Genomic DNA, 15,812 nt, shown 5'->3' on the forward strand with positions numbered 1-15,812 from the left:
TTCTTTTGGTGTCTAAAAATTGATAGTATACCTAAAAACAAAAATTTTGGCGCCCATGTGAGCTCTTAATATCAATAGTAAGATTTGCCTGTATCCATTTCTTTATTTTCCATTTAAATAACACGGGAAAAATTTTTTTTAATTTTTTAATTTTTATTACTTTGGAACGGTTCATCGTAACAACAATCTGAAAAATGATATTAGTAGGAAATTTTACGCTCTACAAAAAACGTCTGAAGACCAAAGTTTCTCAGATTAACGGCTTCAAAGATATCCGCGGTCAAAGATAACACTAATAAAAATTTCAAATATTTTCCAATAAAATTACAAAAAAATATCACATGCTATATTTTTATTATTTTTTATGTTAAATTACTTCAATTCCGTTAACCTGAGACTGTAAACTTTTTTTTTTACTAATTAATTCAATACTTAACTCACGAAATGCACTAATATATAAATATAAACGTTAAAAATGTCACATAAATGATTTTTGGTCTTTCTTATAACAAATTTATTTTATATTTTATAAAATTTATAAATTTTTGTAAGAGGAAAATGTAAAGTTCCTTATTACACAAACTCACCAAACACTCATCATTGCATATTATTCAAAATAATATGAAAATTCTGTAAATACGTTAAATCAATTAAATCTACTATAAAACTTGATCAAATGTTTTTATTTGAAAAATATCAACAGAGCTTTATTTAGCTCTGTCGGTACAGAGTATTATACTCATTTAATTTGAGTGTTGTAGCTAATAAGCTCTGTGTTGGTAAGCCTGGTTATTCGGTACTAACTTCATTTAGTTGCTTTGCTCTCAACGCTTTACTATATCTTCTCGTCATTGTCTTTGTTCATTGATACTGACTGTTTTTTCAATCCGTTATATTATTAATTTAATTAGTTGAAATGTATTAGTTATAAATTTTGTGACCATAATGGTGAAAACAGTGTACTTGATTGGTGATGTGTTAAGTGAATTAGTTGGAAAAAATTACCCTCTCTGAAAGAGGTTATGTCGCTTTTATTTTATTATCTTGATACGAAAAATTTTTCAGTTAAAGAAAGTATATCAATCACTATCAACAAAGTTTTTGAAATTTGGTGTGCGGCACAAATCCCGACAAGAGAGAAAAGATCTGCTTTTTTGAAACTAATCTCAAATCACAATCGATGGAAGAATTTACAAAAAAACCGTAAAATGAAAAAGTCAAAGTCTCAAAAAAAAAGGAATCCGTTTTTCAGGATGAATTAAATAAACTATTTGATGTAGCTCATGCGGATGTTTTAAATATACTGGACAAAGAAAAAAGATTATTTTGCAATTATGATAATAATAACAATAATAGTGATAATAATAGTGAAGAGAACATTGATAGCAATGATAAAAACTATAATAATAATGGTAATGATAGTAATAATAATGTCGGAGAGTTTGATAACGACAATGTCAACTATTATTGTGCAGTTGAGACTGATGATGTTGCTAATCATAAAATATCAAGTCATCCATCTCAATTATCCCAGAAATCTTTGGAAAGTAATACTTCTCGTATAATGTCTGATTATGAAGATGAAATGCCAAAACAACAAGTTCCAAAAATTGATATAATGACACCAGAACTTGCTGCGGCTTTGGATAGAGCTAACGTAACTAATAGGATGGCGACTTACATTATTGCTGCTTTATTATCTAGCTTGAACATTGATTGTGCAAGCGTAAACTTTAGTCATGTGACTATTCACCGAGCAAGGGAAAAATTCCGGAAAGAAGCGGCGTTAAATCTGAAGACTAATCTGAAACTGACAATTATGTACTACATTTTGATGGAAAACTGTTATCAGATATTACAGGTACAGAACAAGTTGACCGGCTTCCGATTATTTTAGTTCCTAAACTAGAATCTGGGACTGGACAAAACCAAGCTTCGGCTATTATTAAAACAGTAAAACAATGGGATATTAATACTGACAACATCAAAGCATTGTGTTCTGATACTACGGCGTCAAATACGGGTAAATAATTTATTCCCTTAATCAAAAATCAAAAGATACCCTTTTGAAAATAAGCTCCTCAATTATCAATTTTACTCTGATTAATTAACTTGCCGTCGTGATTAAAAATATTGAAAATCAGTTTCACATGACTGTTATACTTTCAATCATCTTTAACGATTAAAATTGCGTTTGTAAAATATTTTACAACTTTTACCTCACATCAGTTATTAATAATTAGTCTTCTTAACTTTGAAATTGCGATATAATCAATTTCATTTTGACTTATAACTTTTTTTGTAGATGGATCATTGTCGAGACGATTACCGTGAACTTCTGGAATTATCATTAATATTTTTGGGTACTACTACCACAAATATTACATTTAAGCATCCTGAACTGGTCCATCATGCAAGGTGGATGGCTAAAGCAATATATAGTTTAAAAATTTTTTTATTCAGAAATGAATTTCATCTTACTAAATCGGAAATAGATGGATTACGAGAACTTTGTTTATTTATCATAATATTCTATTTAAAAGCTTGGTTCACTGCGCCGTGTGCTATAACAGCACCTAATAATGATTTAACTTTGATTAAAGAATTAATTTCATATGAAAGATTTAATAATAGTCTTTCACAGACATGCTCACAAAAATTAGCCGATCACTTGTGGTATTTAAACAACGAGCTGTCTGTTTTATCTCTCTTTGATAAAAATGTTTCAGTTGGAACAAAAAAAAGAATAGTTCATGCTCTTAAAAACTGTAAAGCCAATGAAACTACAACAAATCGCTTTATAATAGATAAGAAAAATTTAGAGTCATTATTAAATAAAGATCTTAGTCAATTTGTGTCTATGAGATCGGCTAATATATTTGAATCGTTTGATTTGTCGTATGAGTTCATTGATGAGGATGTTACTTTGTGGCCTCAGAATCCGAATTTCTTAGAAAACTTGGAGTATTTCGGGAAACTTCAAGTTGTGAATGATGTAGCAGAACGCGGCGTGGCATTGATAGAGCAGTATAATCGATGCTTAACGAAAGATGAAGAACAGCTTCAATATTTGTTGCAAGTAGTGACAGAACATAGAAAACAATATCCTAATTGCAATAAAAGTAATTTTATAAAACTGTAATATTTTCAAGTTGAAAAATTGTTGTAACAAGTTGTAAATATAGTTTTTTGTTATAAAGAATTAATTGTTCAATTAAATTTCTTAATATTTAGTAAAAAAAAAAAATAAATTTGTTATAAGAAAGACCAAAAAATCATTTATGTGACATTTTTAACGTTTATATTTATATATTAGTGCATTTCGTGAGTTAAGTATTGAATTAATTAGTAAAAAAAAAAAGTTTACAGTCTCAGGTTAACGGAATTGAAGTAATTTAACATAAAAAATAATAAAAATATAGCATGTGATATTTTTTTTTGTAATTTTATTGGAAAATATTTGAAATTTTTTATTAGTGTTATCTTTGACCGCGGATATCTTTGAAGCCGTTAATCTGAGAAACTTTGGTCTTCAGACGTTTTTTGTAGAGCGTAAAATTTCCTACTAATATCATTTTTCAGATTGTTGTTACGATGAACCGTTCCAAAGTAATAAAAATTAAAAAATTAAAAAAAATTTTTCCCGTGTTATTTAAATGGAAAATAAAGAAATGGATACAGGCAAATCTTACTATTGATATTAAGAGCTCACATGGGCGCCAAAATTTTTGTTTTTAGGTATACTATCAATTTTTAGACACCAAAAGAAAAAAAAAAATTCGTCTTTTTTTGAAACACCTAATATATATATATATATATATATATATATATATATATATATATATATATATATATATATATATATATATATATATATATAAAAGCCATATATAATAGCTAAATTTGTCATTAAAGACAAATTTTTGGGAACTGGGGGAAATAAAGGATAAAGGGGGAAGGGGAGGACCTTTACTCAGTAGGAATTTTCGGTAACTGAAAAAGTAATTCGGACAGCCCAGACCGGGAATCGAACCCGGATCGTTTGGTTACGCGCCAAAGGCTCTATAATTTGTTATACATTTATTATATAAATAAAACACATAAAACATATTAAAATGACCAACAAGTTTCATTTAATAACTTAATACCAACTTAACCGTCTACAATACGACCAATGTTAATTGTTAACAAAAATAAATTAGAGTTTACAGGTTAAAAATCACAAATCAAAATTTGTAAAAAAAAAAATTTTTGTAGGTGATACGAAGTTCACCGGGTCAGCTAGTTTAGAAATAAAATTTCACTACCCAGTATTAGTTCAAATAATATGTTTTATAATATGATTATGCGTTTTTTTAACATGATTTTGTGCAAAATATGATTACATTTATTTACGTAGAAACTTAGTAAATAAGACATTCGATACTTGTGTGTTGACACACTCGATTTGCTCGTTACACCGAATAAAAAGTTTTTTTTTTTTATTAATTTTCTCAACAATAATATGTTTTTCTTCAATAGCGGGTAACATACGCTTTAACATATATGGTATTTGAATTTTCAAGTTTGGTAAATAATTAAAAAAAAATTGAGCCGTAACACTACAAAACACCTTTAAAAAATAAGATATACGATTATTATAAATAGTAATTTAATAGACATTTTGTTTGATGTTACAGATTGGTGCCCTAAAAAACTTCTATCTGCTTACACACAAAGATGTACATAAACGTTCTCTGGACAGCAGTGAACATCATCATAAACTTTTACAAAATGAGCCTCAAGTAAGTTGATTTCGATACAACTAAGCAAAGTTTGAGCAACCTCAGAGAGTTGGCCGAAGAGACGTCGTTGACCCGAAGTTTACCTCCCCGAATTTAATTAGGTTGCACGCTCAACAAGGGCGTCCAAACTCTCATCGATCCTTTCCACAAGTAAATTTTCCCTCTACACACAACGTAACTTAAACTCATCTCATCTATTCGGCATAATTGATTGAATCGCTAACGATCGATCACTTTTTATCCCAACGACAACTCAAAACATCAAATCCTAACAAACTCTCACAACTTGTTTGTTATTTGTTTAACGTTTTCTACCGTGTTCGCTACCGGATATGCTATCAGCAACCAGATCAAACCTTTATTACCAAACGTTGCGCCGTGTGATCTTTATCTACATTTCAGCTTGTCACTTTATTCAACTTCTTATTCTCCATATACTTGTATATTTAAATTCGTACTTTTTTACCAACAAAATCCAACGTTAACATCGAATAATTTTTCTTATAATGGTATAAGTTGATTTAAGTTTTACTAGTTTTTTTTTTCATCTGTACTAGAATGATATGTTGGATATACTTACACATATCTATTTAATACTTAACCAGGTTTTAATACTTTAACACATCATGTCTCAATGTACAAAACTTTATGCTTTATTTACCTAACACAATAAAAAATGTACAATTACCCATATAATGAATAAGGATCGGTCGATCATTGGACGATGATAAGCATCCGATCCTTGATGATCGGCCGAGAATCGGATTTTTCATTGGACCAAGGCTGGTTGGGTATCGGATGTTAACATCGTCCCAAGACTGGCGACTAAGCATAGGCCGAGCATAGTAACCGAGCATCGGCTGATCATTGGCTGAGCATATTCAAACGGAAAAATAATTTTTAAATCAGGCTGAAGTATCGCAAAATTATTGATTTTTTTCAGTCGTATTGTTATGTAGATTTTTAATTTCGTCCTCGGGGTGTACAGAAGCGGCGAGCCTATCGAAGTTCCTTGAAAAAAATTTTAAGATTAAAATGCGATGGGAATCGAACCTGGTCCGTCTGCCTGGAAGTCTCGAACATTACCAACTGCGTTGCATGCCGTAGTTAACAGAAATTATTTAGTTTAGCTATTTAAATGATCAACAAGTATTTTATTCCAATACATACCAATAATTCGCTTTATAGGTACTTTATTTTCTCAATTTTTATGAGTAATTAATGAATAACTAATTGAATAATTTTCTCTAACAAAAACAGTAAATTTATCACCTAACTTATTCGTTTGAGAATGTTTGTTATCTCCCATAAATATTCAATAATGCCAGTAAATAAAATTTAAGAAACAGCTGATGTGATATTTAGAGGAGATGCATAGCAGAAAATTTATCATATCGGCCAAGCAACGTCTGATGATCGTTTGTCGTTGCTATGAGCTTAGTAGAGCGGTCGATGATGAGCCATTCATAGGCTGATCATAAGGCGCTGATCCTTGTCCAAGCATTAATAGCCTAGCTTCGAACGATACTCCGTACACAGTAAAAAATTTACGTCATTGCGTCAAAAAATTGAATGTTAAAAATTTTTGTGTTAAATGATTAACATTTTTATGTGTAAATTGAACATTTTTATGTGTAAATTTAACTATTATTATGTTAAATCAACACAAAAAAGTGTTAAATATTGAACATAAAAATTTTTTGACGCAATGACGCAAAATTTTTTACTGTGCATGGGTATGAGTTTTTAACTTGAAAAGTAATTCAGTCAATATATTTGTTAATAAAAATAAAATTTTTGTAATTTACATAAAATTTTTGCATTTATTTTTTATAAGTTCTGCTGAATGTATTTGTTATAAGTTCTGCAAGAAGTAAATTCATCACATCATCGGCCAAGGATAGGCTGATGATCGTAGGTCGTTAGTAAGAGCATCGATCGGTGGCCAATGGTGTACCAGCCATAGGGCGATGAGTACCGATGCTCGGCCTAGCATAAGTAGCCTAGTCTTGGCCGATCATCGGTTTTTTCCGAGCATCGGTAACTTCGTATGGGTACTCAAACCTTAAACGTTTCCTCTTATTTTATGAAATACGCTTATTACAGCGTTTTAAGATAAATCCATATTTTTTTAAATTTATGTGAACCTTTTTCTTTTACCTTCGGTTCAAAAGTTATGCGCTGGAGATTATTTCTTTTTACAATTATTAATACACATAAAAAAACAGTGCCATTCGGCAGCCGAAATGGAAATAGATATCCTGCTTAATCAAAATCACAATACAAATACCAGTTTAAAAAAAATTGTCTTAAAATTGTTTAAGATCTTAAACGTGATCAAACCAAGACTATTTTAAAACTTTTTTCAGACGCCAAAAAAAATTCCGAGAGCAGATTTTTGAAATTTGATTCTCGAATTTGTTATGAAAATAAGACGATATCACAGCGACAGCTCTAGAAAATTATTATAGAGAGTATTAAAATAGTCTTAAAATAATCTAAAAATCGTCTTAAAATAATCTCAAAATTGTTTTAAAAAAATCTTAAAATAGTCTTAAACGCTGTTGATAGTTAATTTTCAAACATGTTTTATTCATGTATAAGATATAATTAAAAAAAAAAAACGCTTCGCTCTTCAATAGATAATTTAATAATATATCGAAGAGCGAAGCGCTTTTTTGAAAATTTTCATTTATTTATGTATAAAATGGTTTTTAAGATTCCATTTGTTACGTATTTGTACACAATACAGGTCTTGTATTGTTTGTTTAATAAGTCGAGAAGAATGGAATGACATAAAGAGTAAAGCTCGTTTAATGTGCTTTAAAATACAATTTAAAATATGAATTTTTACGATTTTAAAAAATTTTTAATTTAAAAATGCTCTCATTACTAAACTAATCGACTGATTTGACTCATTTTCGAACTTAACCTCGGATATCGTTCTAAGAATGAGCGTCTCACGTTTTATTGAGATCCATATCGAATTGCGATAGTTAGAGAAGAGACACGGCCGATTATATCGTATTGTGAATCCGCTTGACGAGCTGAGTCGAAATATAACTAAATTTTTTAAAAGTTCCGTCATAAGGACCAATGTAACAGTTAGATTTCTATTAAATCTACTGAAAATTAAGTATACAATAAAAAGTTCAAGAATATTTATAGGTCTTAAGTTCACTCAGAGGAAGTTCTTTTTTTTTTTTAACTCAGTCTTTAGGATACTTGCAACAGGAAAAAATAAATATTCTTCCTTTTTAAAGCTTAAGACTCAAACAAAAAAACTAATTATCATTGAAAATTTACTAAATCTATATTTTTCAATCCAATAAATTTATAAATCCACAGGAGTGTAAACTTCTGGAGGAGAATCAATTCGGTTTTGACGCTCATATAATAATTATGAAGATTTATTTTTAACTGATATAAATGATATCATGGAACCAAATTAATCAACCTCATTGTTAATTGTCAATTATCAATTAATAATGACAGGTTAAACAATTTAAATTAAACTTTATATTTAAACCATAAATTGATTGTCTACATAAAAACAAAAAAAAATTGAGATATAAATGACTACAATCTAGAGCAATATTCAGTGTACACGTCCGAGTGTCAGCCTGAAACGTGGATGATATAATACAGAAAAATCCGTATAGGAAGTGACACAATTTACCACTAGAGATAGACAAGACTATCGTAAATTTAGCTGAGTTTAAATATTTATTTCAAACAAACCAACAGTTGTATAAAGACGAATGTCAACATTTTTTATCTAAACTGAAAAAAAATGACTTTTTAATTAATTTATTCGCATTATTCGATACTTTAAACTTTCCATCTATTTTACGCAAATACAAAAATAAAGTAAATATTGAAACAGTTATTTGTAACTTTAACATTTTTAATTCATTAATGTTACATACAGGATTTTTATTCCAAATTATAACTGTCCCGTGTAAAAAAAAATTATCATAAAGTTGTCATAAGCTTATGATCCTAAACGTGACACAATTTAGGACACTTTTATGACAACTTTATGACACCAAGCCGAAATAAAATTTGGATTTTCGAAAAATATTGTCGCACTTACTCAAAAAAAAATATGTTGTAAAAAGTACGTTTATGACAATTTTAGGAAACTTTAATGAAAATTTTAGGACGCCTTTATGAATTTTATGATACTTTTAGGAGAATTGTAGGACATTTTTATGAATTTTACGATACTTTTATGACAACTTTAGAACAATTTTATGACACTGTCTTGATAATTCTAGAAAACATAAATATTAGGATAATTTTATGACAATTGTATGACTACTTTATGACAATTTTATGACTACTTTATAACAATTTTATGACTACTTCATAATAACTATAGGACAATTCTATGACAATTCTATGACAATTTTATGACATTTTTATGACACTCATTGGACAACTATAGGACAATTCTCTGACAATTTTTCAACAGTTATGGTAGACAAAAACTTAATGAGTTATGGGAAAGAATTTCAAAATAAAAAATTAAAATAGTTTAGTTTAAATAGCTAAATTTTATTATTTACAGTAAAAGTATTTAAATCTAAAAAATATTCCAAAACATACATCTTCTTTATACATTTAGACAATCATTTACTTAAAAACTTTAAATCTAGGATACTTAAATAATTAAAAATATTTCTTATAACTAAATCAGGTAAGTGCATACAAAAAATGTCATATAACTTTTCAGAAGTTTTCAATAAATCCTTTCTTTCAAATGCTTGTCGTAACTTTTGAACTATTATTTGACCATATATTGAAAATTCGGTTAATATTTTTTCTTCATCAAAACAATAATCTATATATATTAATCCTACAGCTAATTTATGTGAGTTTTTTTTATCACATTGTAATAATATAAATTTGTGTTGCTTATTCTCTTAGATTTTAAATCAGTTACTTCTTTTTTACAATCTTCTCGGAATGATTTGAAAAAATCACTATCTACAGCTCTTAAATTTCTTTGATTTACAAATATACCGGCTATGGATAATTTAATTATATGGTCCTCGATTACTTTTATCATTTCTAAAGCTTGATCCACGATAAAATATTTAAGGGTCAGGTCAATATTTACTATCCTGGCCATATCGAGCAAGGTTAAATTTTTATCATTAATCACATTAATATTTGTTCCACAATTAAGTAAATAATTCAAAATGTTAATACAGCACAAATGAATTGCCACGTGGGCCACTGTATTACCATGAAAATCGGTAATGTCTAATATATTATCACAGTTTTTTGGAAAAAGGTGAAGAATTTCGACATTATCTTGTCGCAAAGCTGCGATGAACTCCGACGTATAATCCTGATCCTTGATCACCTCGAATTTAGCTCTATATTGCTCCAGGATCTGGAGAATGTCAACTCTGTTGGTTCTTGCTGCCAGGTGTAGAGAAGAGTATACTCCTTTAGATTCTCCATCAATGATAGCGTTGTTCTCCAATAGTAAATTGACTAATTGGATGTTCTTTGTTGAAATTGCAAAATTTAAAGGAGTGGAGTTATAACTTACATTAAATTTAGCTGCGTGAACTTCTGAATTGACATCAGCACCTGACATCACCAGGAACTTGGTGATGTCATAATTCCTACAGTCAATAGCCAGGTAAAGTGGAAGCATTGCTATTATACAATGACGTCGTGTCAAGTTGACTTCAGCTCCTGAAGCAACTAATTTCTTTACTACGTCCAGTTTTTGTTTTTTGACGGCTATCTGGAGCGCCGTTCCCAAAATTGTAGTGGTATCATTCACATTGACGTTATTTTTCAATAACAAATCAATGAGTTTTGTATCGTTGTTCACTATTGCGAGTTGTAAAACACTCAATTCACCGTATTGTTCACAATCAAATTTTAAGTTAACACTCATTTCGCCGGATTTCACTAACTCTTGGATTTTTTTTAAATCGAACTTTTTAAATGCCATTTTTATTCAATATAGCAATTATGCGAATCACAATTGTAAATGTGAGGCTTGAAATTTCAGACTTTTTAACTGGAGATGCTTGCGTTTCGAACTTTGTCGAGAAAATGATTTAAGTTCTGGAAGGAATTTAGCAGGTAAACTCTCTCGGCCCCCCTCCTCAAAATATTTGTCAAGGGCTGCTTACCCATTTCTTTCATAATCAGGACTTGCCATTGGTTTTGCTACTGTTGTGTAGTTTAGGGAAATAAGAGAGGGTAGTCCGTAGCCTAATCATCCCCTCTTGCAGAAAAAAAAAAAAAAAAAGCACATATTACAATATAAAAAAATATATGGACATGTATAAAAAATATGTTTTGAATAGCTAACTTATAGCTATTTTTCTTATATAATTTCAATGTATTTTAGATATATCTCTCAAATATAAAAAATTTATTTTAAGAATGTTTCAAAAATGCATATATGAAAATATAAAAAAATATATGAAATATAATTTAAAATTATACAGAAATTTAAAAATATATTTCACCAAGTGTGAGGTAAATGTTGAAAATATATCTATCTTATATTTAAAATATATTTGCATATATTTTAAATATACAAAACATATTTATGAAATATATTCGAATTACAGAGCTTTTGGCCGTTTTTTGTAGATAAAAAATTCATTTCTAATAAAAGTAAAATATACTTTTGCAATCGTTTTTACATTTTATTATACGAGTTTATTCATGTCTTGTCTAATTTTTTATTTTGGCTGCCAAATGGCAATTTTCAAAAATATTACACTGATAATAATTAATTTGATGAAATATATTGTCAAACTCAAAATCAATTTAGGTTAATGATATCACGTTCAAAATTGTATCTATCAGATAATAAACATCTGAAGAAACTTATAAATAATATAAAATGTTATTAATTAATTATTGCATGAATTTACTTGTACTTGAAATTACAAAATATTTATTTAATGACTACAGTTAAAAAATTGTTCAATTATTGAACCTTTATACTCTTCCACATAAGCACATCGACGGACAGGCAAATAAGATATAAACGCGTTTTAATTTATTTATTTAAACATAGGAATATATTTTTTATTTATAAAATTTAGGATAATTTTATATATTTCCTAGAGTAATTATTTATTTATTGTCATTGTTCAGCTTTGCGCAGTGGCGATATCGTAACCAATGAAGTCCTACTGAGGTGCGATTATTGCTAGTTGAAAAAGTACGAGAGAATAGAAATTTTCCTACAATTTATGTAAGAAGAATAGGGAAAAAATTGTTAATGTATTTTAAGTAGTATTTCGTTAGACACTTTGAAAGAGGCTCCGTATAATTAGTCTGGCCCTAAGTTAGGGCCCCTATCTGCATCTGTCGGTTAACTCGGGGATTAGACGCAAATGAAAAGGTAAATGAGAGTTGTATTGTATGTGAGCAAAATAAGCTCAATAAACAATCTTAAGGTTATCAATGAGTACGATAATTCAAAGGTTCTAAGCCAAACAATAAATTTCCAGAATGACTCATTAACATCATTACAATATTCAGATTATAGTTGTAGAATTGCAAGTAATGATCATATAAATAATTTTAAATAATAAAGTTTTAAGTCATAAATGATACATTGTAACAGGTAAATCCTCAGCTCGTAAGCTCGCCGGAACCAGGGTTAATTTATTGAGGAAATATATAGATATATATATATATATATATATATATATATATATATATATATATATATATATATATATATATATAATTAATAAAAATAAATAAACTTAATTATCTTTAACAATTTAAAAATATATAATTTAATAAAATTAATACAGAGTAATATAGTTCATGAAGGAAAAAAAAACGAAATTTAAACGATTAACGGGCGGCCGGTAATACAAATCGCGAACTAAGTGTCTTCAAAGCTAGTTTCCCCCTTCCTGGTAACTCGGCGTTGTCCAGGAGTTTCTAACTATTCCCAGGCACAAGCGGATCAAATCCTTCTTGCCCCACCTACCCGGTTTGCGTACCAACAATATCTCGGCAGAAGGCGGAGATACCGGGGAAGTAAAAATTAATTAATTTTTTCCAATAAGTGAGTATCCAGCGATACTCACTAACCAAAAAAATATTAATTAATGTAATATCAACTTACCTTGATTTTTATCCCATCGGACCAAAGTCAAAATAAATCGATTGATGAGAACACAATCCAGCGACTGGTGAACTCAGATAGATAAAAATCTCTGATCGAAACCAGGCTCCCAAAAGCGTTTTTAATTTTGCTTTTAACAACTCTGGAACAATTCTCTGCGAATGGACGCGTAACCAAATTTTCCGTGCTCTAGCGGTGGATTGGGAACTAAAAATAATCTAGCTAATTAAGTTTTTAATTTCTTTTTGCTTTTCTACTGAATATTTTTATAACATTTAAACATTTAAATAAAAAAATAATGAAATAAATTCTTGAATCTCTTCACAACATAAATTTTATGAAAACGAAGCAAATTTACAACAATAATACGTTAAACAATAAGTATTCATAATAAAACAACCCTGTTTAAGAAATATAATTCATTATTTAATTTATTATTATTATAATTTATTTATAAGATGATTTGAAATGAGCACTTCCATGTTAATCGTACATCTATATTAGAGTGTATCAAAAAAATCGAGTACTTTTTTTTTTCAATGAACGTTGAAAAATTGTCAGAGTATCTCTAGACGAAGAAAATATGAGCTCTTAATATTAATATTTAGAGGTGGTGTTTTGTAATTTTCTATTTCCCATTTAAATAACATAGTAAAATATTATTTTAAAAATCGGAATTTTTTCATGTGATAACGAGCTTCTTTATAGGTTAAACCAAACCCGACCGTATGGGTAGTTAAATAAATAAACAAACAAAATATATCGTGCGTTAAAAAAATTAAAATTGATACCACGTATTAAGCGTGACTTTAGAAAAAAATTGAAATTAAATTATTATTTAATATTTCCAAGTCATGCATTTAATTTTTCAGTGGTCAAAATTACAATACTATGTATTTGCAGAAGTTTACCTTTTTTAGAAGTTGCCAAAAACGAGAAAAAAATTTTTTATTTATTTAAAAATTCATATTTTTGAAAAATTAAACACATTTTTGTTATAAAAATTTCAGAATCTTTTTAAATCCGTACAAAATATCCTACGAAAGAAATTGAGTCAAAATTTTAATGTCGATCGTCATTTTTGACGATGTTCAAAAATTCAAAATTTGACAAATTTGGCATTTTTCAAAATTTTACTTTCAAATATTTTTTTTTTTAATAGCCCCAAATGTCCCTTTCAAACAAACGAAAGGTGATTCTTGTGTCTATAATAGCGTTCGAGATATTACAAAAACAAAGTTGAAAAACTAGAAAAATCGCAAAATTTTGAATTTGAATATCTTTTGAAAAAAATTTTTTCATTTTTATTTCATTTCGCAGAATTTTGTTGCATAATAAAAGAAAATTTTTGACTAAAATTTATCCAAATCGAGAGGGGTCGATTCCAACTAGTGGTTGATTTGACAGGGAATGACTCATAAGCAAATATTTTTCGCTGAAAAATTAATCATTTCGCTTAAAAATTAGCATTTTTCATACTATTAAAGATTTTGGATATGCATTCTATTGAATATATGCATTTTTTTGTCGTCAAGTTAATAATAATAGGCTATTAATACATATAAATTGAATTTTTTGTGTTTAAGAAAAAAACAAATCGTAATTTTTAACAGTTTGAAGTTTGAGACTCGATATCGTTCGGGTTTGGTTTTACCCATAAAGTAGCTCGTTATCGGCAGATGCAGTTAAGGGCCCTAGCTTAGGGCCAGATTAATTATTCGGAGCCTCTTTCAAAGCGTCTAACGAGACACTTCTTAGGAAACTCATTAATTATTCTTTCTATAATCTTTCTGTAATCTCCTCAATAAATTGTAGGAAAGTTTCTATTCTCTCGTAGTTTTTATAATTTTTTAACTTTTTAACTTCCCGCTAAGAAAATAAAAAATTTTCAAAAATTGGTGTTACGTCGAAAACGCAACTAAAATTTAATTATTTTTATCCTAGCCGTTAGGCTAATAGATAAGGATCTGAAGCTTTATGGGAAGGGGTTGAAGTTATAAGAGAATGAATTCAATTTAATAAATATATTATAAAATTATCATACAAAGATTTGAATTATTAAAACAAACATAAAAATCTCAATTAAGAACTTACTTAAATGTCATTGTTACCGTTTCTTTACATAATTGAAATTTACTTTACTAACAATTGTTTTTTTGAATCTGACGCGTGGTTTCATTAAAACTTATAAAAACTTTTTCGATGTTAACACTAGGACGTCAGGACAACGAGAGAGATATTTTTTGTTGAAAAATCGTAAAGGTGTCGAATTTTAGGGCGTTACTTATTTTTACTAGATGGGAGAAATAATGTCCAATTATTTTTCTATTTCCTTGAGCCCTTGCCCTCTCTCTTAGATTTTTCTATAATGTTGCATGAGTCCCCTCTACTTGGGTCAGAGTACAATATCGCTTCTCCTTTACTCTTATGCTCTATTATACATCTATGTGTTTGTGTATACGTAAGCGCATTTATGCATAGACAAAGACATACATGTGTACTATTTTACATTAAATTATTTACTGTGACCAAATTTTTATATTAAATTAGTTAGATAAAAATTAATTTGTGCATAGATTACAAATTATCATTAGTTTCTTAGATCTAAATTTTTCTTTTTATTTAAGTCGTTATTTTATTCGAAAATAAAAGAAAACATTTATTTATTTTTTTTTTTGTTTAAACTTAAATTATAGTTATTAAATTTTGTTCCTTAAATTATCAATATATATTTTTTTTTTCTGTTGATACTAGAATTATCATAACATTCCTTTTTATTTTTTCTTTTATCATTATTTACTTTTATTTTATTTAAACTATTGTTTATATATACATTTATTTTGTTATCGAAAACTTCTATTTCGGATCTCGACAAATTTTAAAATTCCATT

At 28.3% G+C, this 15,812-nt stretch overlaps 1 protein-coding gene and 1 non-coding gene across 3 annotated transcripts in view; both read left to right on the forward strand.

Moving 5' to 3' along the window:
* Nucleotides 1-15,812, forward strand: part of Fur2 (furin-like protease 2) — a 314,333-nt gene that overhangs the window by 266,049 nt on the left and 32,472 nt on the right. For both annotated transcript variants that reach the window (XM_074250907.1, XM_074250908.1), the window contains exon 3: nucleotides 4,680-4,784. In XM_074250907.1, the coding sequence (XP_074107008.1) occupies nucleotides 4,680-4,784 (105 nt within the window). The remainder of the gene's footprint in view (nucleotides 1-4,679; nucleotides 4,785-15,812) is intronic.
* Nucleotides 11,929-12,073, forward strand: LOC141532682 (U4 spliceosomal RNA). Its single transcript, XR_012480123.1, has one exon. It is a non-coding gene; the product is annotated as a U4 spliceosomal RNA (small nuclear RNA).

This window comes from Cotesia typhae, unplaced genomic scaffold, assembly GCF_013202065.1.
Source record: "Cotesia typhae breed Kobodo isofemale line unplaced genomic scaffold, CoteBio_Ctyphae contig_65, whole genome shotgun sequence".
Classification (NCBI taxonomy): domain Eukaryota; kingdom Metazoa; phylum Arthropoda; class Insecta; order Hymenoptera; family Braconidae; genus Cotesia; species Cotesia typhae.